General features: G+C 36.5%; 1 protein-coding gene and 1 pseudogene across 3 annotated transcripts; one reads left to right on the top strand and one right to left on the bottom strand.

The window, feature by feature from the left end:
* The first annotated feature begins 1,308 nt into the window (after positions 1 to 1,308).
* LOC306850841 (phosphatidate phosphatase LPIN1-like) lies at positions 1,309 to 23,898 on the top strand. Of its 2 annotated transcripts, none has more exons than XM_079386758.1 (21): positions 1,309 to 1,514; positions 7,467 to 7,667; positions 9,199 to 9,294; positions 11,676 to 11,977; positions 14,350 to 14,439; positions 15,225 to 15,323; positions 15,582 to 15,711; positions 15,797 to 16,088; positions 16,189 to 16,282; positions 16,368 to 16,549; positions 16,951 to 17,044; positions 17,181 to 17,250; positions 18,874 to 18,966; positions 19,126 to 19,187; positions 20,302 to 20,440; positions 20,526 to 20,674; positions 20,768 to 20,854; positions 20,939 to 21,091; positions 21,194 to 21,308; positions 21,388 to 21,491; positions 21,892 to 23,898. In XM_079386758.1, the coding sequence occupies exons 1-21, from the start codon at positions 1,446 to 1,448 to the stop codon at positions 22,049 to 22,051; spliced, it is 2,781 nt and encodes a 926-aa protein (XP_079242884.1). In that variant the 5' UTR covers positions 1,309 to 1,445; the 3' UTR covers positions 22,052 to 23,898. The 2 variants fall into 2 exon arrangements, with proteins under 2 accessions (XP_079242884.1, XP_079242885.1); XM_079386759.1 differs by lacking the exon at positions 1,309 to 1,514 and adding an exon at positions 5,060 to 5,415.
* Positions 23,899 to 24,143: 245 nt separating this feature from the next.
* Positions 24,144 to 25,116, bottom strand: LOC306850432 (profilin-4-like; annotated as a pseudogene). Its single transcript has 3 exons — positions 25,006 to 25,116; positions 24,744 to 24,879; positions 24,144 to 24,266 (listed from the first exon to the last, which is right to left on the bottom strand). The product of its transcript is annotated as a profilin-4-like (transcript).
* Positions 25,117 to 25,312: the final 196 nt, after the last annotated feature.

Raw genomic sequence — 25,312 nt, 5'->3', positions numbered from 1 at the left:
GTATAGGAGCAGTAATAGATTAATTTATGACAAGAGCGCACCTCAAAACATATACACCATAATAGGAGCTCTGACCTTTGACCCAAAATTCTATTCGTTTCCTTTTTTTCCTATCACATGTTTTAGTAATCATCATATATTATATATCATTTGAAAGCTTAAAATCTCAAAGTTCATCCTGTGTAAACCGTTTTGAAATCGGATATTGCGTCACCATAGAAATGGTACTTTAAAATCTTTTAGCGGGCTCCTCCCCCTTAGTGGTGACTAAATGTATTACGGTCTTATAGAATCAAAACTTTATAATCTTGACAAAATACATATCATCGGAAAGGTCTGAGTCTCAAGATTCCATATTTGGTGGTTAGTCTGTGATAGGAGTAAGAGTGAGAGAGAAATTGATCCATTTGTTACAGAAAAGTGCATAAAAAAACTTCAATGGGGTTTGAATGGCACCCGGTGGCTGTTTGTGGTATAACGCCTAAACAAAATTGCGTAGTAACCTCAATTTTTTTTATATCAACTTCAAATTTGGAACACAACATATTTAGACATATGGCTTTAATTTTATGCCAAATTTGGATTAAAATATATTTTGTAAAATATTTATTTTATATAATATATAATAATAATAGTATCGTACATGTTATTTACAGTAAATTTAAACTTTTATAACTTTTTTGTTACTTTCGTTTTTTTTTTATTATTTCACTTCTCTGCTGATTGAATAATCTGCTGATTGTCTTCTTTAAAAGGAGACCAATCTTAGGTCTGTATTCAAAAGCATTCATGAATTATTACAATTTAACTTTAAATAGTGCACTTTCAAAAAGTTTTCAAAAAGGGGGGGTGACAGTTCAATGACTCACCCATAAATATAGTTACTTGTCGCTACACCTTTTGACATAATGATGACCTAAAAAAAGGGTCAGAGACCCCTCTGACAGTCTGTCTGGAATGCACAAAGTCAAGTGCGTTTTTAAATATCAGAGTTCTTGGAATGCCGCTCAGCCAATCAAATTCAAAAACAGGAACTTACTGTTGTATACAATTAAATTATACAAATTATGCACAGAAAATAAGCAAAACAAACAAGCAAACACACAAGAATTGTTAAAAACACCTATCTGTGTATGGGATTAGTCTATAAATCATTTGTGCATCTTTGTGGATGTTTATGTCCATATATATATATGCTAATTGTGAGAAAGCTGTAGTGATAGCCCCTCTGGAGGGTCTGACCACTTGAGGCTCTTCATGCCAGGCCTCTCAAGTTTCGCCTGTGGACACCATTCCAAGAACACTCTTGGTAAAATTAGTATATGAAAACAGCTTCAAGCCCAGTATATAGCTCACTGCTCAATTGTTAGCACGAGCATTGCATAAAGACTAGTCTCAGCTTGTAGTAAAGGCTTATTTCATATGCACGAGTGGATAATGGAATCATGATAGCAGAGGATCAAGTGGAAGAATACAGTGAAAGATTCAGCCCAAATGAGACGAGCTGGACATGGGTAACCCACCATGATTTATCAGTTTAAAATTCAGTATGATGGATTAAAATCCTGAAAAATGTCTGTCTGGGCCAGATATTAAACATAATTTAATTGGTTTGTGTTTAAAGCTTTAACTAGTTTTAAATAGCTTGTCAAATAGGTTTAGTAAAGCTTCATTGCTTATTCTCAGTAATTCTGTGCTGATTGTGGCGTGCATGATTGTTCTGAAATGGTTATTTTCAAATAAGGTTCTCATTTGAGGAATGAATCATTAGCAAAAGCGCATATACAAATAATATGCATGGATTTCAGATACATGTTCTAATGCATATAGGACTAGAATTTAATATGATTTGAATATTTATTATATTATGTTTATTAATTAGTCTGTAAATTATAAGGAATTTTTGGCACCTGCATATCAAATGTCCATTTAGCTCAACTGAGGGAAGGTCCATTGGCAGGGACACCATGAGCCTGTTATGTGACCTAGAACCAAAGAGCATTGAGTGCGTCACTGTGTCAGGTTACACGGGCATTTCCAAATAGACTGACCAGGTTAGCGTTCAACCTCTGAGCAAATTCATTCTTCAAAGTGTTTGGACGTCTGTACAAAGTTATCATTAAACCAGAGTATTTTTAACCTAAAAGGTAACATAAGATGTTTAATTAAAGATCAGGCAATATCTGGAGAAGTCATATGTGTTCAGCAGGAGTCAGTGAAGGTCAAGAGTTGTAGGTTGTTGTATAATCACTGCTGTGGCCATCAAAGAACCCATTAATGGTTGTGATTCATGATTCATGAATGATTGATATTTTAAGAGCCCTTGTTTCTGTTTCATTACCTTGCAATTAAATACAAACTAGAGTTTTATGTTTTGTGAAGAAAATACTAATGTTGCTCGCCTGTAGCCTTAATTATGCTAGATTGTAGTGGTTGCTATGTTCAATTGAGTTTAAAGATGCAACACAGCTGATGCAGGTTTATAATGATTGATGCAATTGAACCCTGTTTTGCAGTTAAATATGGCCAGTGCTACGTCAAGGCTGAAATAACTGATGTAAAGCTAAAACAGCGGCCCGAGCAAGTCTGCTTGTGCTGAGACAAGGGAAACTGTTTTGCTGATTGTTGAGAACAGGGTCTTTAGCTTGACTGACTATAAACAGACATCAGCATGATATTCCTGCCAAGCCTGTTCTTCTGTTTCCACTTTTGCACTCTGTGTGGTACAAATATTGTCTGATATCTCTACTCATGTTCTTTCAGCGTGTTCCTGCTAGGTTCTTAAGTCCAATGGTTCTCAACCAAAGGAGTTATTAAACAAACAACAAACAAATAAATAAATAATTAAAAAACAAGTTTTAAAAATAAGCTAAAAAACTACAAATGTCAATTCATTTTCTCAACAACTGTTTCCTTTTGAAGAACCAAGGTTCCCACATTTTCTTCCTCATATAGGAAAATGTATGTATATGAGGTAGCCCTGCCTCATATAATCTAGCCTAAGAGTGATTTGTAGACCTGGAGAAGTAAAAGGAATATGTAAATTTTTCTTGTTATGCCAAGTTCTAAAATATTTTATTAGGTACAAACTGTGAGTATTTTCCCCACTTATACTTAAATTAATGGGACTGTCAAAAAATCTCAATAGATTAAAATATGATTAGAAAACAAAACTGGGCGGGGGGACTTTGAATATTGTTGTGGGGCGTTGACGTCAAAAAGGCAGAGAACCCCGAAACAGCATTAATTATTAAGGCTTTGTGCATTATTAGTGTTTGTGCATGTTCACACACAGTCAGTCTGCTGTACATTGTTATGTCATGCTCTCAAATATAATTTCACCACTTGTTTACAACCCAATCCATCATACTAACTGAGCAGGATCTTGTTTTACTGCCTATGGTACATGCTGTACTGCCCTGGGATGTCAGTAATACAATGAAGTGATGCAGAAAAACAGGCCCCAATTCACTGAATAGTCTCAGTGTCAATCTTCCCTCCTACAATAGTAAGTTCAGCAGTTTAGTCAACACATGACCCCCACATGCCTTGTGTCATAGACCCCTCTGGCTCTGATTGGTGGAGATGGACCAAACCAGGCGACTCCCCCTTCCACCACGTGAACGCATTCACTGGTTTTCTTGGGAATGTATTTTCACAATCAGTCACGTGCTATAAGCTTATAGACTGCACTGTAAAGAACCATATGGGCAGGCTTTAGGGTAGATAAGATAATTACAGATATAGTGAATATTTTATCTATTTATGTTCAAAGTGTTATTATAGTATGACTGACAAGAGACAGCAAAACTAATCAAGATACAGTATGATATGTTAATATTAGTTAACATAAATTTTTTTATCAGCACAAAGCATTGGTAGTCTCCTCCACCTCCTCAGACCCCAGACTATCTAAATCACATTCTTATTCCTAGAAACCCCACCAGTGTATCTGGAATGTACTCTACTGTTCTGGTGTATCCTGTGGAGAAATCAACAGATCATGATGAAAGAGTGTGCATGCTGAGAGTACGCTGTGGAATCAGATAGCTGGGCAGTCCTTGCTTTAACATGACCAAATTCTCTTATTTTGTTCATTGCCTAAAATACACGCATATATACATACCTTTGTTTTCTTTAGTCACTCTTTTCATAGAAAGCCAGCAGTTCCAGCAGTTTAAACACACACACACTTTCCTCTGAACCACTCAAACAAACACAAGGTCTGAAATACCTCTCAAAGGTAGCCTGGGTTACCACAGTGCATTACACTACAATAACTGCTATGTCAGAAAGATAAGAATGCATGCTTTTAGTGGCATGTGCGGCATCTAAACCAACATCTACACTTATATATATATATATATATATATATATATGCATGTTACTATCTGATACACTTGCCGTACTGTGATGTACATCTGTGCAGACTTTATTTTTCTTTTTCCCCCATAAAATACCTGCAACTGAAAACCTTTCAATTTTGAAAGCATGTAATATTGCTGGAATAGTAATAATCAGTAAACTACCACTCAAAGACCCACATATCTTTTCTGATGAGATGACTTACAGCCACAGACACACACTCATGCTATGGTAAACATTCGACTGGCAGTTCAGCTGCTGCTGCTTTCCTGCCACGTGAGCAGAACTGTATGTGTGTGTTAAATCCATTAAAGGCGTGTATTAAATGTAATGCATGGTCAGCATATTTCACCACCGCATTGCCATATTCAGCAAGCAATTATAATTAAACACAAATTAGGCAGATCAATTTCAGTCGTTTAGTTGGATTTCAGTCGTTGCATTTACTGATAGGCAATTTAAAACGCAACCACAACGAGCTGTTCATCGTCAAACTAACACAGTGGATAAAAATAGTCTCGAATAAACGTTAATGTTGAAGGTGCTTAAAATAACTGTAAAGCATTGTAGTATAGATATAATGCCGTTGACGCTTGTTTGCGGTGTCGAATAGCCAACGCTAGCGTTCTTGTCGCGTTGCATCGCATCAACAAAGTGTTTGATTGGTCCAGAGTGTGGCGACGTCATGACTCCAACCACAAGCGTGAAAGACGCGTCGCGCGCATACTATTCGATATAGTAGGCAGCTTCATTGACTGTAAATGGGAGCTTATAGCTGTTTGCCGCGTCGCGTAACTAGCGATGTAGATTGGTGCAAAGGGTTAACTGTGATGTCAGCTGCAGAGGCAGGGACTGCTACTCACGGCAAACAGTTTCCACCCTTCTTTAAATACAACACCAACACAGACAGTCAGTGAACAGACAGTGTGTCAAACGGCAGAGACAAAACACATGAGCGAAGAGCAGCGAACATCAACCGGATTCAGCCGCGTCCGAGGATCCAAGTACTTTTGAATGGCTGTGACATCCTAACGCCTTTGCGCATCCCACGTATGTATTACAGGGAATTTCATCCCTCCCTGGCCTCTCATTTTCATCCTGTTCATAATCATTTGCAAACGTAAATGCATGCACTTGTTTGGGTTAACAGTGAAGGGCTTCTGTTTTTATAGCACAGCGGATGATTGTCCAACGTGTATTTGAGAAAAACATTTATTTCATAATGAGATTTTCCCCCATTTTCAATTGCGTTAGTTCAATAAAAAGGTTAAAAAAATAAAAGATCAGAAGGATTAATAATGCAGGTTTATTTTCAGAGCCTTCTTTGATCATATTTACCAAAGGTGCCAATAATTCTGACCACAACTGTAGACATATGTATAATTTTTGTAATTAACGTTAATCAATATATATATATATATATATATATATATATATATATATATATATATATATTATATACATTCTAAGTGCCATCTGAAATATATGTACAGCCGAGTACTTGCATGTCATTTCTCTATTACTTTATCTGTTATCTATGATTCAGTAGTGATTGCAAAATATACATTCTTAATATGTAATAATGCATATATATACGTATATATATAATGACCTTAGCAGTGACCTCCTTGTCCTTTGGATGATATTCTGTTTTAATTAGTTGAAATGAGTCTTAAAGTGTTTGTTGATTAGGCAACTCTAGTGTCAAATCAAGCATCATAGATGCACTGTACATTTGGATGTGTGTGCTATTATTGGCACCAGTAATTAAAGTAAAGTAAACCAGTAACAGAAGAACTATTGGAGCCATGTCAGTCCCATGTGACTATGTAAATTTGTGTAAATGTGCAGGATAAGTCCGTTGAGGGCAGTCATGGCCTAATGGATAGAGAGTTGGTTACTTGTAACCCGAAGGTTGTGGGTTCGAGTCTCGGGTCTGACACTCTCTCCACCCTTAATACCATGACTGAGGTGAGACCCTTGAGCAAGGCACCAAACCCCCAACTGCTCCCCGGGCGCCACAGCATTGGCTACCCACTGCTCCGGGTGTATGTTCACTACTGTGTGTACACTTGGATGGGTTAAATGCAGAGCACAAATTCCAAGTATGGGTCACCATACCCATGAGGGTTATTTGTACAGTACTAAATATAAATGTTTAATTCTGTTAATTCAGAAAATTGGCACCTGACAAACAAATGCAAATCCAAATTTTAAATAAATCCTTTTAGTAACCATAAACAGCTGAAAAGGTCATTGGGCAAGTCATTAAATTAATTGTTCAAAAAGTGTGGGAACTCTTCATGCATACAAAATTATTTTTCTTTCTTTCCTTCCGATTAATGCCAACTTGTTCTGCGTTGTCGGAATTACGCAAGCCCTAGCTTGCATATTGTAATAGTGCACGCTATTTTTTTTAAAATTGCAGACACTTGCAATTAGCTAATTACTTTAAACATTACGTGCTGTGCACTACAGAGAGGCAGTAGTTTTCTGGGTTGGTAGAGCATGCCAGAACCAGGCATTATTAAACCCTTGGCCATGCTTGAGGAACACCACTTGTAATCCTTTTTTGAGCAATGTCATTGTATCTACTGCTTGCAGTCTTAAGGGGTTCTATGATATTTTACCTTTCACCTAAATTGCCAAAGAGATCTGGGCTTGAGTTGACCAAGACAGCATGTTTTATTATACCTAGTTCACTCTACAGGTTTTATCTTCTCCATTAGGCCTGCAGTTGCAAAATGTAGCATAATCTTAGAGGACTGTTTATTGTACAGATGTTGAATGTTATCATGTTAACTAAACACACACACATAGATGGCTCATCAACATCACATTTGCCTTTACACATTTGACTGTGCACTTTCACACAAACAGTTGAAGTTCACAGAGAGTTATATAGCTTGATTTAGCGATAAAATTATCAAGTACTTGTTTATTAAAAAAAAAATGTTACATGTAAAAGAGCAACACAGAACATAATAATTGGAACATAATAAAACATAATAAGGGAAAATAGAGATTTTAGGATTATTTTAAGGTGATGATTTGAGTAGTTTCATGTTTGACTTTAAAAGCTTGACTTTTCTCTATTTCAGAGTCAGACCATGAACTACGTGGGTCAGCTAGCCGGTCAGGTTTTTGTGCAGGTGAAGGAGCTGTACAGAGGCCTTAACCCTGCCACCCTGTCCGGCTGTATCGATGTTATTGTGGTGCGTCACCCCGACGGCACTCTGCAGTGCTCGCCTTTTCACGTCCGTTTCGGCAAGATGGGGGTGCTGCGTTCCCGGGAGAAAGTGGTAAGCACTAGCACAGACATGCTTTATAAACTGTCCAGTATATAAACACCATAACCTGCATCCACCTGCTGTGGACCAGCCATCCACAGCAAGTGTTTTGACTTTTTCTTGACCCAAGAAATATAAGGTAACGCCTTACTTTATGGTGGCCTTGTTACATGTACTTAGTATTATAATAACAATAAATTCTGCATAATTACATGCAAGTAACCCTAAGCCAAACTCTAATACTAAACCTAACCATATAGTAAGTACATATAGTTAATTAATATTACTCAGTGCTTAAATGTACAATTGCACTTTAACAAGGACACCTAAAATAAAGTGTAACCAAATATAAAAAATGTGTTCTCATCTCGTGCAGCCAAAGGACAAGTGGTACAGTCGTAGAAACTTTTCGCACGTTTAAAAATAAATACGACCTCACGTTGTGTCAATCACATTTACACACTGCCTCCGAAACGTTCAGGTTCTATCTTCTGCGTTTTCGCACCCGTAGCATGCATTTTGTGAGGATGAGGAATATGAAAAAATTGAGAAACGCATGCGAAAATTTCATACTCAGTGTGCAATGACCTTAAGTCTGTGCAAGTTTCCTGCTGACATTTTGAAATACTCTGGGGGTTTTAATGCTTTATTTAACATCACATAATAAACAGATGCTTACACTTGGACGTCATCACCTGGGAATAATCAGATTTTTAATACAGTCTTGTAAACACTGTTTACTTGCATTGGTTACTGATTTGGATGCAAACCAGTGAATCAGGTTAATTCAATAAACTGATTTTTGGAAGTTATCAGCCCATTGGTATGCATGTAAATATGCTCAGTTATGGTTGTTATCATGCATCAAGCAAGCCCAGCTTCCGTTTAGGCTTCTGTTTACCATGTTTGAAGTCCTCTATGTATGTGCAATGATCAATGCTTATATGTGAATAAAAGCCTAAATGAAATCTGTTCATCATATAAAGTGATCCAGTCTCTTCAGAAGACTTGGATTAAACTGCTCAGTTCAAATGGATTACTTTTACAAAGACTTTTTGTACTTTTGTGGACTTTAAATAAAGGAACAAAAAGAAAAAATATAAAAAAATATCTTAATTTGTGTTCCGAGGATGAACAAAATTCTCATGATTTGTTTAATCTACATTTCTGCCATATGGTCACCTCTGATAACAGATCATTCTTGTAATGTAGAAACATTAATTTTCTTTAAAGCTGCTTTGAAACAACATGTATCATGAAAAGCGTGAACTGAATTGAATGAATTATGGATTTGGAACAATATAAAGGTAAGTAAATGATTCAGAATTGTAAGTTTTATTCTGTCCAACGTCCAGAATGTCTGGAGACATATCAAGTAAAATATATTATTATTTCAAAGCCATGGACATAAATATACTCTTTGAAGTTGTTGTTTTAAAATGGGATAAAATTATCATTGTCATTGGCCTTGTGTTGCACATGGCTTACTGTTGTAAATTGCCTTTATTATAGTGACAGCATTCCATGTTCCCTTTCTCCTCAGGTTGACATTGAGATAAATGGGGAGCCGGTCAGCTTACACATGAAGCTAGGTGAAAACGGAGAGGCATTCTTTGTCAAAGAAACAGAAAGTGGTGAGGTGAGTCCTGTGTCCTGTACCAAACAATAAATCCTGTAGCATTGCTTTTATTGCAGCCAAGAGTCATTGTGCACTGAGAAATGTAACACGACGTGTGCATGTCTCCTCATAAGTACCATAGTTTGAAATCTGAACTTGTTTACTGGAAACAATCCAGCTGCATGCATTCTGTTACCCGAGCTTGAACACTTTGCTCTAGAACAGACCCTTTTAGCCAAGGGCACCGTTGTTCTGTCTAAAACGGCACCCATCTTTATGCTTCCCAAGGTTGAAAGCGAAAGCCAGCCAATTTAAAGGGCAAAGTAATGTACCAGAGAACACTGTCTGACTGCTGAGATAAGAAAAGCTCTGTCCGCGTATGTTGGTTATCCTCCTAGCTTAGTCTTTCAAACTTCCTCATTACTTTCTGACCACAGATGGTTTCTTGCTCATCACAGGCACAAATGCCTGAGATTAATATCTGCTGAGGTACACTGCGTTCAATGGTTCAATGGCAATGGTTGCCCTGGTTAGCACTCATGTGGAACATTCTGGCTCTTGAAGGAAAAGAGATGTACTTTTCCTGTGATCCCTCAACTTTTGCCTTGTGTTACTAAAATAATGCTCTCATTGCATACACCTGACCTGTGTAAAAATATTATGTACTCGCTAAATTATGTTATTCTTTATTCCAGCGGAATCACCGTCTATTTGTCTGAACCGGTTTAGATGTTTGTGCTTCATTTGACTAAATATAACCAGTAGCAAGCAGAGAGCTATCACTGGATTGCATTCACAGGAATATGAAATTGCTACACTCTTGAATACCGTCATTGATGTTAATATGATATTCTGTTTTGAATACAAGTGTAACAGTTCTAGAGAAGGATATTGAATACATTGGATGTTCTGGTGCAGCATTTTAGGAGATGATCTTCTACAGATGTAATGGCACTCAGTTTTAGTTTTATATATATTTAGTTTCATACTTAGTTTTATATTCATATATTGAATGTTCTACAGCTACTACAATGTACTACCACAATGTTTAATACTCTTTTATTATTTATTAGCAATAAACATTAAATTAAATCAAAATTTAAATGAAAAATTAAATGTGTTAACGTTAAACGATTAAAATCGTTTATTTGATTTATTAGCAATGAGCATTAAATACAAATCTACATAAAAAAAATACAAATGTATTCAAAGTAAATGAATAAAACTCTTAGCATAGCAATAAACACAAAAAAAAAAAAAAAAAGCTAAATTTCAAGCTATATTATTTTCATGCATATTTAGTCTATATCTAATAGAAAAAAGCCACGGGAAACTAAAGTGCACTGCATTCACGTAATGTGCCAGTTACTGCTAAGGCTTTCTTAAGATTAGTGTGTTTTATTTGTTTGTTTCATTTTTGTGCCATTTTATGCCACTATTTGTTGCCTTTATTATCAATGACTAATGATTGTAATGATGTGTGACAGTATTGCATGAACATGGTGTGTGTAGCATTTTTTAGCAGTTTTAAAATAGCAGGTTTAATGCAGACGAGGCCTTTTCACTGAAGTGCAGTGAATTTGGGATTGTTTTGTTGCCAGTACAAGAGATTAAAGCTCCTGAAAGGGATTTTTTTTTTTGTAATACCATACACAAAATGTCAGATGACATATAGGCCTATTACTTAAATAGGTGGCAGCTGAAGACTTTATAAAGGGTAGAAAAGAATCTATGTATGTTAGCCATTCAGACTTGGATTTGACCCTCTGCCAACCTCAACCAATGGCATTAGTTTGGAGTGCAACTAATTAACTAACTTTAGCCTGTCCTCCTCTAATGAAAGTGATTTTAAAGCGCTCAAGAACTCTGGTTTTCTGTATTAGTTGTTGTGATGGTTCCTGCTGTTGACTATAGTCATCATATCTTGTGTTGTGGTGATGAGGTTTAGCACAGCTAGAGTTGATAATGGTCTGTCTATGGGAGTGATAACTGACGTATGAGCTGGTCGTCTGGTTCTCAAGGGCAACTGAGTGACATAAACAACTGAACATTATGCTATCATATATTTATGTGCAGCCATGCACTTGTGTCTTATGAAACCATGACTTAGAAACAGTTCAGAGCTGCACGTGCATGTGTTTGTTAGTAATGAAAGATGCAGTGATCTGTCACAAGACATTTGGGTCACAGTGTTGTGCTTCTGGGTTTTAAGCGCACACGGTCAAACCAAATTTATGGCTACAGTCTACATTCATGGTTATATGAATGAATGGGTATGTTTGCAGATATACAGTGTTTTTACAAATAGATCTAGATGTTTTCCTCCAAAGATTGAAAAAAATGCAAAAACTCCCTAAAGCATGCATTGCCTACATTTAGTACTATTATTACTCCCTCTACAGGAGATGGTGCCATCCCACTTGGCTACATCACCCATAATTTCAGAGGGCTCTGCCCTAATGCAGGCCCAAGTTGGAAAAGGCACGTCCCGTCTGTCTGACTCTGGAAACGGAACCTCCATTCAAACCCTGGGACCCATGCAGGCCCCTGGTGACAGTTCAATAATGAAGAAGAGAAGGAAGAGGAGAAGAAAATCTCATGTAGACAACATGAAGCGAGAGGACACCGGAGACTTTTCGGATGCCGAAGACATGTTTCCCATTGATATGAGTTCTGATGATGATACAGAGACTACTGGAAGCAGGTCAGAACAAACAGTAGATATAGGGAAAGTTTTTAATCTGATAAATATTATTACACATGACTTTAATGTCATTCTAAACCTGTATGAGTTTTTTTTTTTAACTGCTTTAACTTTTTTTTGGTTAAAAATTATCCAAAATGAATATTTGAGCAAGGACATAACCAGCCAGTGTTAAAAACTATCGCCTTACTTTAACCCGTTTCACAATGGTTAACTTATAATAATGTTTTCTAATTTGAGTGGTATGGGTAGGTTTTTGCGGGAAATTCGAGCTTGGCACTGCCTCATTACATCACGTCTGTAAACATAAAGAAGTTGTTACGGCTACTAGGCTATGTCTCATGTGAGGATCCTGCAGGTGGCGGATCATTTAGCCTTTTCTCACAGCAGCTACAATAATTAAATGTATCATTTTGATGGCGGATTGTAATCCAGAAAGGATTTTGTTTATGAGAAACATGTGAATGAAATTTAATTATATTTCAGTTTTAAATGTGCTTCTGATTACAGATAGCCTGGGATTACACAAGATTTGTATTTTAAAGAAAACCAGTTCGAAAGGGGCCTAATTTGCTTTTTGAGTTAAAAGAATTTCTTAATATGAAATTCGAATGGCATGACAATTAGATTAGACTGTACAGAAATTGAAATTACACACTAATAGACACTATACTCATAGTCACGCAATGCTGATGATGTTAACATTAATAATTTGATAGTATAGTATAACAATAATAAAAATTTGCACGGTTTTATGTAATATGAGCTAACCGATCATTGGTAGCACAATTTATTCTAATGCTTTTTTCTCATTTTGCCAGAACAAGCGTGACTTGTTACTTACTTTAAAATTCTTATTTGGGTCATATATTCCAAGCCGTAGGCTAGAATCTGTGATTGTGAAGTACAGTAAACATCCACACCGGTACGGTGACTGACAGCAACACATTTACCTCAAAACATTAGATTAATCCACGCTGAAGCCATGCCGGAGCACAGCTCACACAAGGAAGATAATTCCGCAAGCAGCTGCAATTCCAGGTTTTCAAACAGAGATGTTGACAAAGAGGCAAAACTTACGGACTGCAGCTTTAAGTACAAAAAGCAGAAATTCTGAACAATGTCCATCTTTTACATACCAGGGGCTGCCAAACATAAAAAAAAAATAAGTACAGAAGTAGACCATATAGCTTTGCATATTCTAATTTAGCACATAACAAATGGTTTTGAGACATGCAATATAATTAACGTATAATTTACATTTTTGTGCTTTTTTGAATGTACTGTATATGAACTTTAAAGAGTTTTGAGAGCTGATGGATGGTGTTTTTTGAAGTATGACAGCCCCTGGTCACCATTCACTTTCATTGTATGTGGGTAAATGGGGATAGTGGTCTTGCCAAGATCTCACACAGAATTTAAATCCCACTTTTCTGCGAGTTCAGCTTGGCACGAGCTGTGAAGCTTAACTTGTTTCCTGTATAGAGCATAGAGAGCATGCAACATTTAGGACAGAACAGATGGTTTTGATAATGCAGAGAGATCCTCTTTCTCTTAACCCATTTAAAAACACTGCAAATTGTGTGATTGCAGTGGCATAATTTTTGTGCTGCAAGTTTGCTGGAATGAATCCAGTTGCAGTGGTCTTGTGATGTGGGCTGTGTTTGTTTGTTCACTCTTTGAATAAGCTCTGCAATGGAGAGAGAGAGGCTAAGTGGAGAAAAAGAGGTCGCCAGTCCTATTGCTGAAGTAAACAAGTGGCTCAAACAGCCCCTCCAATGTTTTTCCACGAAATTCATGAAACCATGCCAGTTCTGGTTCCAGCTCGAGGGAAGTCCTTTGTAATGCTGGGCAATCTAGCATTCTCTCACATATCTAAGAAAAGAAATTATTTGCAATATAAACCATCTTAACAACATAAACATCCTTTTCCCTTCTTTCACTCCCAGTGGACAACAAGTTATGTATCTTATCTGTTCAGTCTGGATAAGCAAGTTAAAAGGTCAAACTTTTAGTGCTCTACATGCTTTGCATTACCAAGAATCTGTTTCCCAGGTACCAGTAATACATTTAAAAAGTGACCGTAAAAGCCACTGGGAAAACACTGTTCACAAGGCAAAAAAGAGTCCGCTCAAGAATGTGTTGCTCAGCAAACTGCTCAGCAGTTTGAATCCAGCTCTCTAGAAACCCCACAATGCTCTCTGTTTTACTGGAAGAATGAGCCTGTTGATGACAAGCACTGCAGATTATCTCTGGCTATATCTATACGCATTAAGTAAAAATGTACTTTAAATGTATACAACGTCTTACTCTTACCTTTTGCAGGTATATATACTTACGTATATGTTTGCCTATATTGTATGTGTTTTCAGAGCCATGTCACATGAGCTATTTGCTGAGCAGGTGAAAGGAACAAGCAGCACATACACACAGTCTGAAGGGAACTGGACTGCTGTTCAAAGGTGTGCCACTTAAGACTCCCTACTTTCAGCCACTTAGTTCATCTGAGTCGATTATGGAAAAAGTCACAATTGCAAGATATAAAGTTGGAAAGTTGTAGTAAAAGGAATGAAAGTGTATATAATACATAGGAAATATAATACATAGGAAAAAAGACAACCATGTACCACGACTAGTATAAAACATAAAACAGCCTCTTAACTGGAGACCCCTGCCAGTCTTTTAGGTGTTCTTAGGAGGAAAAACAGGCCTTAAAGTTATTGTGTGCATTTCAAAGACAAGAAAATAAATCTGTGGTTGTGCCTCTCAGTTGAATGAAATAATCTATACGAAACAGTGCAGTGCCAGCAATTCAGCGAAAATACAATAATGATGAAGGGATGCCTATGAAGTGAAAAAACCCTGTTAAATCCAAAAACGTGTATGTCTGCAACATTTTTTTTGATTACACATAAAATATATACATTCAGTCCAACAGGTTTGTTTCTCACAACAGTATATCCCAGTTTATGCTGTATTGCTGACTGTAACCGAGACTTAACTGAAGGTTTTATCAATATATATCGTTCATCGTCAGCAAACTGTTCCTACAGCTACTGTATGAGCTACTGTATGATGAATATACTTATATATCATAATACACAATACATGCTAATACATTCGGCTGTGTTTATGCTACAACACACATATATAATATTATTTTGCTTATAATGTATATTATTTATTGTATTAATGAAATTCAAAATAATGGACATTTGAAAATAAATCTTTCTTTTCTGACCCACAGCAAAGGATTGGAGAAGATCCGCTCCTTACCCATTCCCACCAATTCAGGATTGTCTATTTCCTGCCCTCAACAAACAGCCATGTTTCAGTCCACACCCAGGTAACCACTGCTGCCACTATACAATGTAATTTGAAACAAAGCCATAAATTGTAACTTAAGCTCTAAAAATCCTTACATTGCTCTACTGTATAGTCCAATTTAAAGATTTGTCCTGTTTTTCAAGCATTGAATTCAGTTTTGCAGGACAAGGAATTAAAAGTTGAAGGCATTGTTCCTAGCTTATTTCACAACAGGTGTATAAATACAAAACTACAGTTGATCCAAATGTTTCTCAATGTCTTTCGTTCTTCCCTACAGCAGCCCAAATGGCTCCTTGCCATCTACACCCAAGAGTGACTCCGAACTGCTGGCCAGTCAGAGGAGCGGAGGGAAACTGGACAACCCTGAGATGCTTTGGACATGGGGAGAGCTGCCTCATGCTGCCAAGGTACAATAATCACTAGACATGCCACATAACCACAGCAAATTAACAAATGTGAAGCGGCTAACTCTATGTCTTTCTCTTTCTACAGCCGTCATTCCTGCAGCCCATGTCAGAGCCCATGGTGGTGACCCCAAGATCAATCCCATCGTCTGAAAGCACACACTTCAGAGCCATCACTGGGGATGGGATGGTGGAGTCTCGTGGCAGTGATGTGTATGTGCCTGATCTCAGGGTTGAAGAGGCAACATCTGGCGCTGCTGTACATGTAGATGTGGAGGCCATCAGTGCAGCTGCCCATCTTATCACAGACCTAGAAGAGGGGCGGCACAGTCCTGGAGCTCATGCCATTAGCAAGACAGACTCTCCATCAAAGAGAAAAGGTAGAGAGCATTAAGGCTCTAAAAATGCCTTTTTATGAGAAAGTTACAAAGCAAAATGTATTTGGCTAAAACATATAATGCCACACTATATCATTCCTAGACAAAAGGAGCCAGCATCTGGGATCAGATGGAGTATACCTGGATGACATTACAGAGTTGGAGCCTGAGGTGGCAGCCTTGTACTTTCCAAAGAGGTAGAATGTCACTTGTTCATTTATGATCCAGGTGTAATGTATTTTTAATGAATTTTAATTGTCAGATTTATTTCTTGTCGTTCAGTGATGGAGCAACTTCTGTGAGGGGAGGGGCAGATTCGAGAAGTGCCAATCAGTCCCCTCAGTCAGTGGGCAGCAGTGGAATGGACAGTGGGGTGGACAGCTTTTCTGACCAGTTAGGAGACTTGCCTCATATTGCCATCTCTCTCTGTGGCGGACTGACAGAAAACAGAGAGATCACTAGAGGTAAAAGGACAAGTTGTAAATTACTTTTAAAACGTTTGGGGTTGGTAATATTTTGTAATGATTTTAAAAGACAGAAGCTCATTTATTTGTTAAAAATACAGTAAAAACAGTAAAATTGTTTCATAGTTGCAATTATATTTTTTTTATTATTATTTTATATTTTAATATATTTTAAAAAGTAATTTGATGTCAAATGTCATTACTGTCACCTTTGAACAATTTTTTGCCAACTTTAAACGTGGTAACGTAACCTTACTGACCCCAAACCTTTCAATGGTAGTGTAAAAATAATGTATTTTCAGTAGCTGTTCTTTTCTGTAGACTCTGTATTAATATCCAGTTTTTTCTAGATTTCATTAGCTAGAGAAGTAATTAGAGTTTTTACAATCTTTCATTCACAGAGGAATTTGAGGAACGAGCAATATCTTATCAGGAGTTTGCAGATAATCCATCTATCATTGATGATCCCAACCTGGTCGTAAAGATTGGCACTAAGTATGTTCACACATCCTGCCACATAAAAACATTTATATAATGTCATTCATCAAAATGTCAAAATACTCCTAAACTAACAATGAACTATTTTATTACATTTGTCAATTATTTCACACATTTTATTTTCTCCACGAAGGTATTATAATTGGACCACAGCCGCTCCTATCGTACTAGCCATGCAGGTTTTCCAGAAGCCCTTGCCAAATGTAAGGACAGCATAAACAACACACACATACATAAAGGTCTTTAGGTATTCAACAAACACTGATAATGTGACCTTATAGTAGTTTAAATAAAGCTTAAAGGGTTAGTTCACCCAAAACTGAAAATTCTGTCATTTATTACTCACCCTCGTGTCGTTTCAAACCTGTTAGACCTTCGTTCATCTTCGGAACACAAATTAAGATATTTTTGATGGAATTTGAGACCTGTCTGACCCTGCATAGACAGCAAAACAACTGAAATATTCCCAAGTCCAGATATGTAGCAAGGAGATCGGTAAAATAATCCATGTGACATCAGGGCTTCAACCGTAATTTTATGAAGCGATGAGAATACTTTTTGTGTGCAAAAGAACAAAAAAATAATAACTTTATTCAACAATTAATCTCCTCCGGGTCACCCTAGCGCCATTTTGGAGAGTATCCGCTGGATGTAAACAGCACATGCTGTTCTGTGTCAGCTGCGTCACGCAGATACGTTGTTTTCGTTCAGATCAAATCACAACAACATAGGAAACATATCAACTTATCTTTTTACTTTTTAAAAGTATTCTTGTAGCTTCGTAAAATTACGGTTGAACCCCTGATGTCACATGGATTATTTTACCGATCTCCTGTTCCGAAGATGAACGAAGGTCTTATGGGTTTGAAACGAGTAATTAATTTTCATTTCTGGGTGAACTCTTTAACATTTGAGCTTGTTAAAATCAAAGTCAAATATTGATTAACCAATCATTTATATGTACTATATGTATGTGACGTAACTTTATTTCTGTTAACATAATAAGAAAGCACAATTCTTTTTTATTTATTTAATATTTTTATATTAATAATTTTAATATACAATTTAAATGACTTAAAAGAATTATAATTCAGTATAATTCTAAATAAATTTAAATGATTACATTCAAAAATATTTACAAATAAATACAATGATTTTAAATTCAACTACTAACTTAATTACTTTGTTGGATTCATGTGCCCCCTGCAGGTGGATTACAACAAACAAAATGTTTATTTGGAAACATCATTGTCCGTCATTTACAGTAAAAAAAAAAAAAAAAGTACTCCACTGGATGTGTCTCACTTTTGAATATTTATAATAATTTGGACACCTTTGCTTATTTAGGTTTTTATTTAAAAGTCAGCACTACCTCAGTACGAACCAAATGAGTAGCACAGTTTAAATAGGTAAATGATAAAATGCATCACAGTGGTATTGTTTCTGTATTGTTTGTCTTCTCAAGTGTTCTACGAGTGTTTCATGGCTTTTTAAAGTCCTTGTGTATACTATACCCCGGCTCTCATGGCACTCCAGGGCATTTAAATTTGTCTCTTCCCTCCTCCCTGTTTTTCTTCTTTTTATTTTTAATTGATCTCCCCTCATCCCATCCCATTGTACGCCATTGCGCCAAGTATTCCTGTATGAGTTATATCTACTCTGCTCTTGGTTTCTTCACATACTGTTTTCCTAGCGTGTTCGGCTCTAGTCCTGTACGTCATTGTGAATTTGTGTTGATTTATTAGCTGCATGTTTGTTCAGTCACAGTCATCCTGTCATTTAGTTTTTGAGTTTTGAGTATCAGGGGCTCTGTGCATTTGCTCCAGGCCACAGTGGAGAACATCATGAAGGAGAAGATGCCCAAGAAAGGAGGACGCTGGTGGTTTTCATGGCGGGGCAGAAACAACAGCTCCAAATCGGTATATTTGCATTATTGCATACAGGAAATAATTGTGAATTGAATTAAGGGGGTGACATGATACCAGATTTATCACAAGACTTTTTGACTTGGCAGGTTTGCAAATATTGTATATGCAAAAAAGCATGCAAATGAGTTACTATCATTCCTACCACAACAGGAATCAGCGTCTGACCAGATTGAAGGTGGAGAGGATTCTATAAGAACAGAATCTGTGAGCAGGTACCTAATGTTTAATATTTAGAAAAACAGAACATTGTTCTGGCTAATAGACTAAAGGGTCATATTCTGCATTTTCTGAGCATATTTCAGCTGAAATACAGTTGTATAAAATTTAGGCCTGTTCAACACAAATGTTTGGCACAATAATCGGTTAAATTTTCACATGCAATATGGCTATTCAGACCATTGTTTAACCCCCCCCACCAAATACAAGAGTAGAGACAGAAGAGTTGCTTCCAGATTCCTCTATGGCTGTTGGCTTAGCAAAAAAGTCTGTTCATAAGCACCAGCAAGTTGTAATTACATGTAACAGCAGCAGCACTGGACATCTTATTGGTCAGTCTGTACAGACACATTAACAGCTATTCATTCAAATGATAATGTTGATCGCACCAAATATTTGCACTGAACATTCATATCAGTCTTTAGTCAAGGTCTCTCACATCCAAAAGTTGTAATTAAGTTTAACACAAACATATAACACCATCTCTCAGGTCTTTAGACTTAAACAGACTTAGTGCCAGTTACTAACAGCTTGTGCCAGCCCAAACTGTCTTTTGGTGCTAAAATAATACTGTCAGGGTTTGCTAAAAAAAAGAAAGAGCAGTGAAGAATTAGAACTGAAAAGACGTGGACATTGTTGTTTTTGCACCTGGCCTTTTTGAATATGCATTTGTAGGAGTTTCCCTTTCTCGTCAAATTACTGGTATTTGTGCCATTATTTAACACCCAAAAAAGCATGTCATAAAGCAGGCGGTAATTGTGGAAATGATCTGGCTGCATCTGTGTTCTTTAATGTGTGCATTGTCAGTAAATCACCTGCAGAATTTTCCCCTTCCGTCGGCACTTTTATGGAATTGTGCTATGGAAAATACTAATTTGCCCTGTTTAGTAAATCTGGCCCTTAAACAGAAATACAGTTTTTGGTACTGTACCTTTAAGACTTCTATAGACAGTAACTACAAAATCAGGTTTTAGAATGGGAACTCAATTTTAGAATATGAGCTCAGATGCAGAGACAATTGTGCGATTTATCGAACAAAACATATTTTAGAAGTCTGAGAATGTAGATTATGATTATATTATACATATTGACTGGTGGTATTTTTCATAGATTAAAGGATGAATCATCATCCAGTGAAGATGACAGTGGAGGTGCTAAACAGAATCCTGTGAGCAATCAGCCTGAAGTTCTCCACAGCACTGGAGGCCACTGCTACAGGAAGACACTTCGTTTGTCCTCAGAACAGCTAGTAAGCATCTCATTTTCCATAAAGCCTGTAGATTCAGTCACAGAATAGGTTATGGAAACCCACGCTACAAGCATGTTCCTCACAGGCCAGTCTGCACTTAAAAGATGGCCCCAATGATGTGGTCTTCAGCGTCACCACCCAGTATCAGGGCACCTGCCGCTGTGAGGGCACCATTTATCTGTGGAACTGGGATGACAAGATAGTGATTTCAGATATCGATGGCACCATCACAAGGTGAGACTACTCAAGGCAACTTTCTGCGGAAATGTAATGGGTTTGTCAGATGAAGAAATGAAGGTACAGTCTAAATTGCAAAATCTCCTTCAGGTCTGACACCCTGGGACACATTTTACCCACTCTGGGTAAAGACTGGACCCATCAGGGCATTGCCCGACTCTACCACAGAGTCAGCCAGTGAGTCCCACACCACACATGAGCAAAAATATTTTTTGGCTCATTTTAAAATGTCTAATATATCTAATTATCTTTGTCAAACAGGAACGGCTACAAGTTTATGTACTGCTCAGCTCGGGCGATTGGCATGGCTGATATGACCCGGGGTTACCTGCACTGGGTTAATGAAAGAGGCACCATGCTACCCATGGGACCTGTGCTGCTTAGTCCCAGTAGTCTGTTCTCTGCATTTCACAGGTTGTAACAAACACAAAACATGTATAGGCTTTAAAAAACAAGAATTTTAAAAAGAGAGAATGCTACATTACATGTGACTGACGTCTTGTCTTTTAATTTCAGGGAGGTCATTGAGAAGAAGCCAGAAAAGTTTAAAATTGAATGTCTGACCGACATTAAAAATCTGTTCTATCCAAACACAGAACCCTTCTATGCTGCTTTTGGAAACAGAGCAACAGTAAGTACTGGTAGCAAGAACTGCTAACATTACCTTCATCTGATATATGTAAATTTCTAAGGAATGTTCTTCACTCCAGGATGTTTATTCATATAAAGAGGTTGGAGTGCCTTTGAACAGAATATTCACTGTGAATCCTAAGGGAGAGCTCATCCAAGAACATGCAAAGACCAACATATCATCGTAAGTGATTGCAACAGAAAACATGTCTGCGTCTCACTGTAAAAGAAAGAAAAAGATAGTTTGCAATAAAACTAACCCTGTTTTGTTTGTTTGTTTGTATTGTGACATGATAATTATCTCATTTTCCAATTTGTCATTTAAAAGCATTCATTTAATCATTTGATTTGTTCATTTGTCATTTAAGTGCATTCAGAAATTTTTATACTTTTGCTAGTTTTTGTAATTTCCATCATCCGAAATTAAAAGAAAAATAAACATTTAGCATTAACACTATATTTTTGTAATTTCCATTATCATTGATTCTCATCAGAATCTAACAGTAGACAATTTAGTAGTGTCTAATAGTTTAAAATTTGTCAGTCTGAAAGTAAATTCATCTGTATATTCTTGTGTGTTTTAGTTATGGACGTCTGTGTGAGGTCGTGGATCATGTCTTCCCTCTTCTAATAAGAGGGAACACCACCAACTTCCCCTGTTCAGACACCTTCAGCCAGTTCACCTTCTGGAGAGAGCAGTTACCAGAGGTAGACAAGCAAGATCAACATGCCGAAAGCAGCTGAAAGGACATACAGTTCTGAAAAAAAGATAGCATCCCCAACAAACTCAGCTCTGATGCTGCACTGCCATAGGTATTCCTCTACGCACAAGCAACTTAGCACTTTGCAGACTGCATGCCGCCCTCTGCCTGTTCCTTCATTATTATTCTACATTTTTACAAACATTTATCATTTTTAAACATTTCTGTGTGTGCTAATATTTTGTTTTACTGGTAGCATATTACACAGCTCATATTAGGGAATTTGTTTATTGATGAGGTTAAGTGCCAAAAGCGTTATTCATAACCAACAAGGCAATTACATTATGCTATTAAAAAAAAAATTGTCTATTGGCTTTGTCCAAGTTTGTAAAGATGTATGAGGGAATACAGTTATTTTAGTACATAGTATAAAAAGTTATTGAGCATTTGTCATAAAACATGCTTAGAGAAAATTTTATCAAATTAAAAAATAATAATAAATAAACTCAGATGTAGGTATAAAGCCAGCTTTAGTATATCTCAGGTGATACAGAATTTACACAAGGTAGTCTTTTGAAACGTAAAGTGACCTTTCATAAGAAAAACATCTACATTTTTGACATCTAAATGATTTTACTACTCCATTTCCTTAACAACAGAACAGCTAACGCAAGTGGATCGATCTGAATTGTGCCATCCTGGACACCTTTTTACCACATACACACTTTACATTTTGCCAAATGCTTATCAATATGTGATAACTTTGCATTCCTTATTATTTGTGTTTATTTTATGTAAAGTTCATAACTCTGACCAGCAAATATGAATCATGCAGAAATGGATTTTGTCATACGTCATACGTTAGCATGTTAAAGAAAAAGAGAAACTAAACAAAAGCAAACAACAATTCAAAGAACACTCAGGTCATGAAGTATTTCCTACCTGTATTAATTCCTTCATATTAATCTCATATTTAATACATTTTACTTATATTCATAAAATATATATAAACCTGATATTTTTTTTGTTGCAAAAATGATAAAATCTCCTGATTCATGGTGCATACTATTATCGTATGTTAATTTTATTTAAAAAAAAAAAAATTAATATTCTACCAACACCAACACCTCTACCCAATTGTGTGTATTGTTTTTGTCTTATAAAAGGATGAAATGGACTGTATATTATGAAAGCACTGTATACTGAAATATGTCTCTAGTAAATTAATAAGGTTTTTGTGTGATACGTAAATGGACAAGCTCTCGCTTATTAATAAGTCTGTGGTTTGCCATGGTTATCAAGGAGCACATTAAATAAGCACTGATGTGATGCATGAATGATGAATGGGCTTTAGGGATTGATTTGAAAGAACTGTCTATTTTAACGTAAACCGTTATTGTTCTGCAATGAAAAAACAGAGTATATGATACAGATGTGTGCAACATGAAAATGCAAATTGTACTGATTCAGTTGGTGATACAAGCGTATTATAATAACAGATGACTGCTACAAACTTCAACACTGTGAATGATCAGGTCAGACATTGTAGATTGTTTCTGCCCTTTCTACATGTCTTACAATACTTAACGTCTTCAATTCATTAAGATTTCTTATTCTAAACTAAAAAAGCTAAATAATATAAAACTGTGTAACATGTTCTCTGTTTCTATGAATGGTAACACTAATAACATTCAGTTGCAATAGCTTTTGTTCTGTTTGCAGTCTCTATAGAGTTGTATATTCTTTCTGTGAAAGATCTTTGTTGCCTAAGTTGCGGCAGTTGAGTTTGTGTGTCGTCATGTTCAGTGTCGAGATGTATAACTACGGTTGTGTATATATTTTAAGAAGCCAAATCTCAATGTGTAAATTAAAATCCCATTACATGAATCCAAAAACATGCTTGTTTGTCTGAGCCATAGTTGAAACAACCTACCTTGGTGTTCCTCTAACTAAGCAGATTGAGTGCAGTTCATAGTTTTTCATCAGTTGTGTTAAAAATCACACTGAATAGATTCTTCACCACTTCAGGTCTGATATGATGAGCTTCAGTTTCCCTTTTCATGCAGATACTCGGCTAAAATACAAACATTATTATCAAATATTTATTATTAAATATATTTTGAAAAAACATTTGGCTAAAATTTTAGCCCACCTAGTTTCTCAACTGCTTCCACACAGATACTTGGATACATGCTTGGTGAATATGTGGCAACAATCACATACAGTGCAGTTTTCACCAATATCAGGCCATGTCCTTCCTAAACAAAAACAAGAAAAATCAGTGAATGATGAGAGGACATGAAATAGTGATGATGTGTTTACATTTGCAACTTTTGAGTCAATGACTTGATGCACCTTTTGTTGTTGTTCAGATCTCGTTATTAAAAATATGCAGTTTATACAGACACCCTTTTCATTTTTGATGACAAAATCAAAAATGTTGAAACTGGTGTTACTGTCTAGAGAGGAAAAAAGTCTAACTGAAGGGCCGAACTATTGCCATTAGTAATTTGATCTATTTTATTCCTTAAAAAAAAAAAAAAAAAAAAGACAAGCATTGAAGCAGTTTCGTAACTGAAAACTTGTCCAATGTGACTAAAAAAACGGGGCAACAGGAACGGATGACTATGAAAATGGACGCGTTTTATTTATTAAGTTTATTAAGTGGCTTTACACATTTGGAGTAAAGTAAGGTCTGATTAAAGATTAGAGTATACATGTAGTGTGTTACCTACACATGTTGTGTATATGGAGTGCTCGTCAGCAGCACGCACACAGGTGTAGTGTTTGTTCCTGAAGTCTAGTCCTCTCTGCCTCGTTACATTAACGTGCTTGAATGCGTCTAAAAACCTGTGTTTGTTCTGGACACACCTGTTTGAAGAGATTAAACTGATTTCACCTAAATGCCAGGACATGCCAGTTGTAAACAAATATTATCAATAAAACCTTAAATGACACGTTTGTCTGTTGAAATACACAGAGTTGAAGTAAACTTACTGTGAAGTTGGACGCAGCGTTACGTAGCGTTTTCGCCACAAATATGGCTGCGGACTCTACATGTTTTGTGTCAATGAGACAGCCTTCTAATAACTTTGGAAATGGGTTCATATTTATATGAAACAAATTACCTCAGAAAGTGCTCTAAACTTTTATTAGATATTGTGCGTTCACAGCTGAACGCTGTCGCCCCTAACAACCGCCTGACTCATTAATATTCACAAGCCCTAATTAATATTCATGACTATTGGCGTATGGCTGTATGTATCTTACAGACAAATAAATAAATAAAAAAAACACTTGTCCT

The sequence above is a fragment of the Barbus barbus genome (genome assembly GCF_936440315.1).
Source record: "Barbus barbus genome assembly, chromosome: 30".
Taxonomy (NCBI): domain Eukaryota; kingdom Metazoa; phylum Chordata; class Actinopteri; order Cypriniformes; family Cyprinidae; genus Barbus; species Barbus barbus.
The sequence above is the reverse complement of the archived record's forward strand: the minus strand, read 5'-3'. Positions and strand labels throughout refer to the sequence as shown.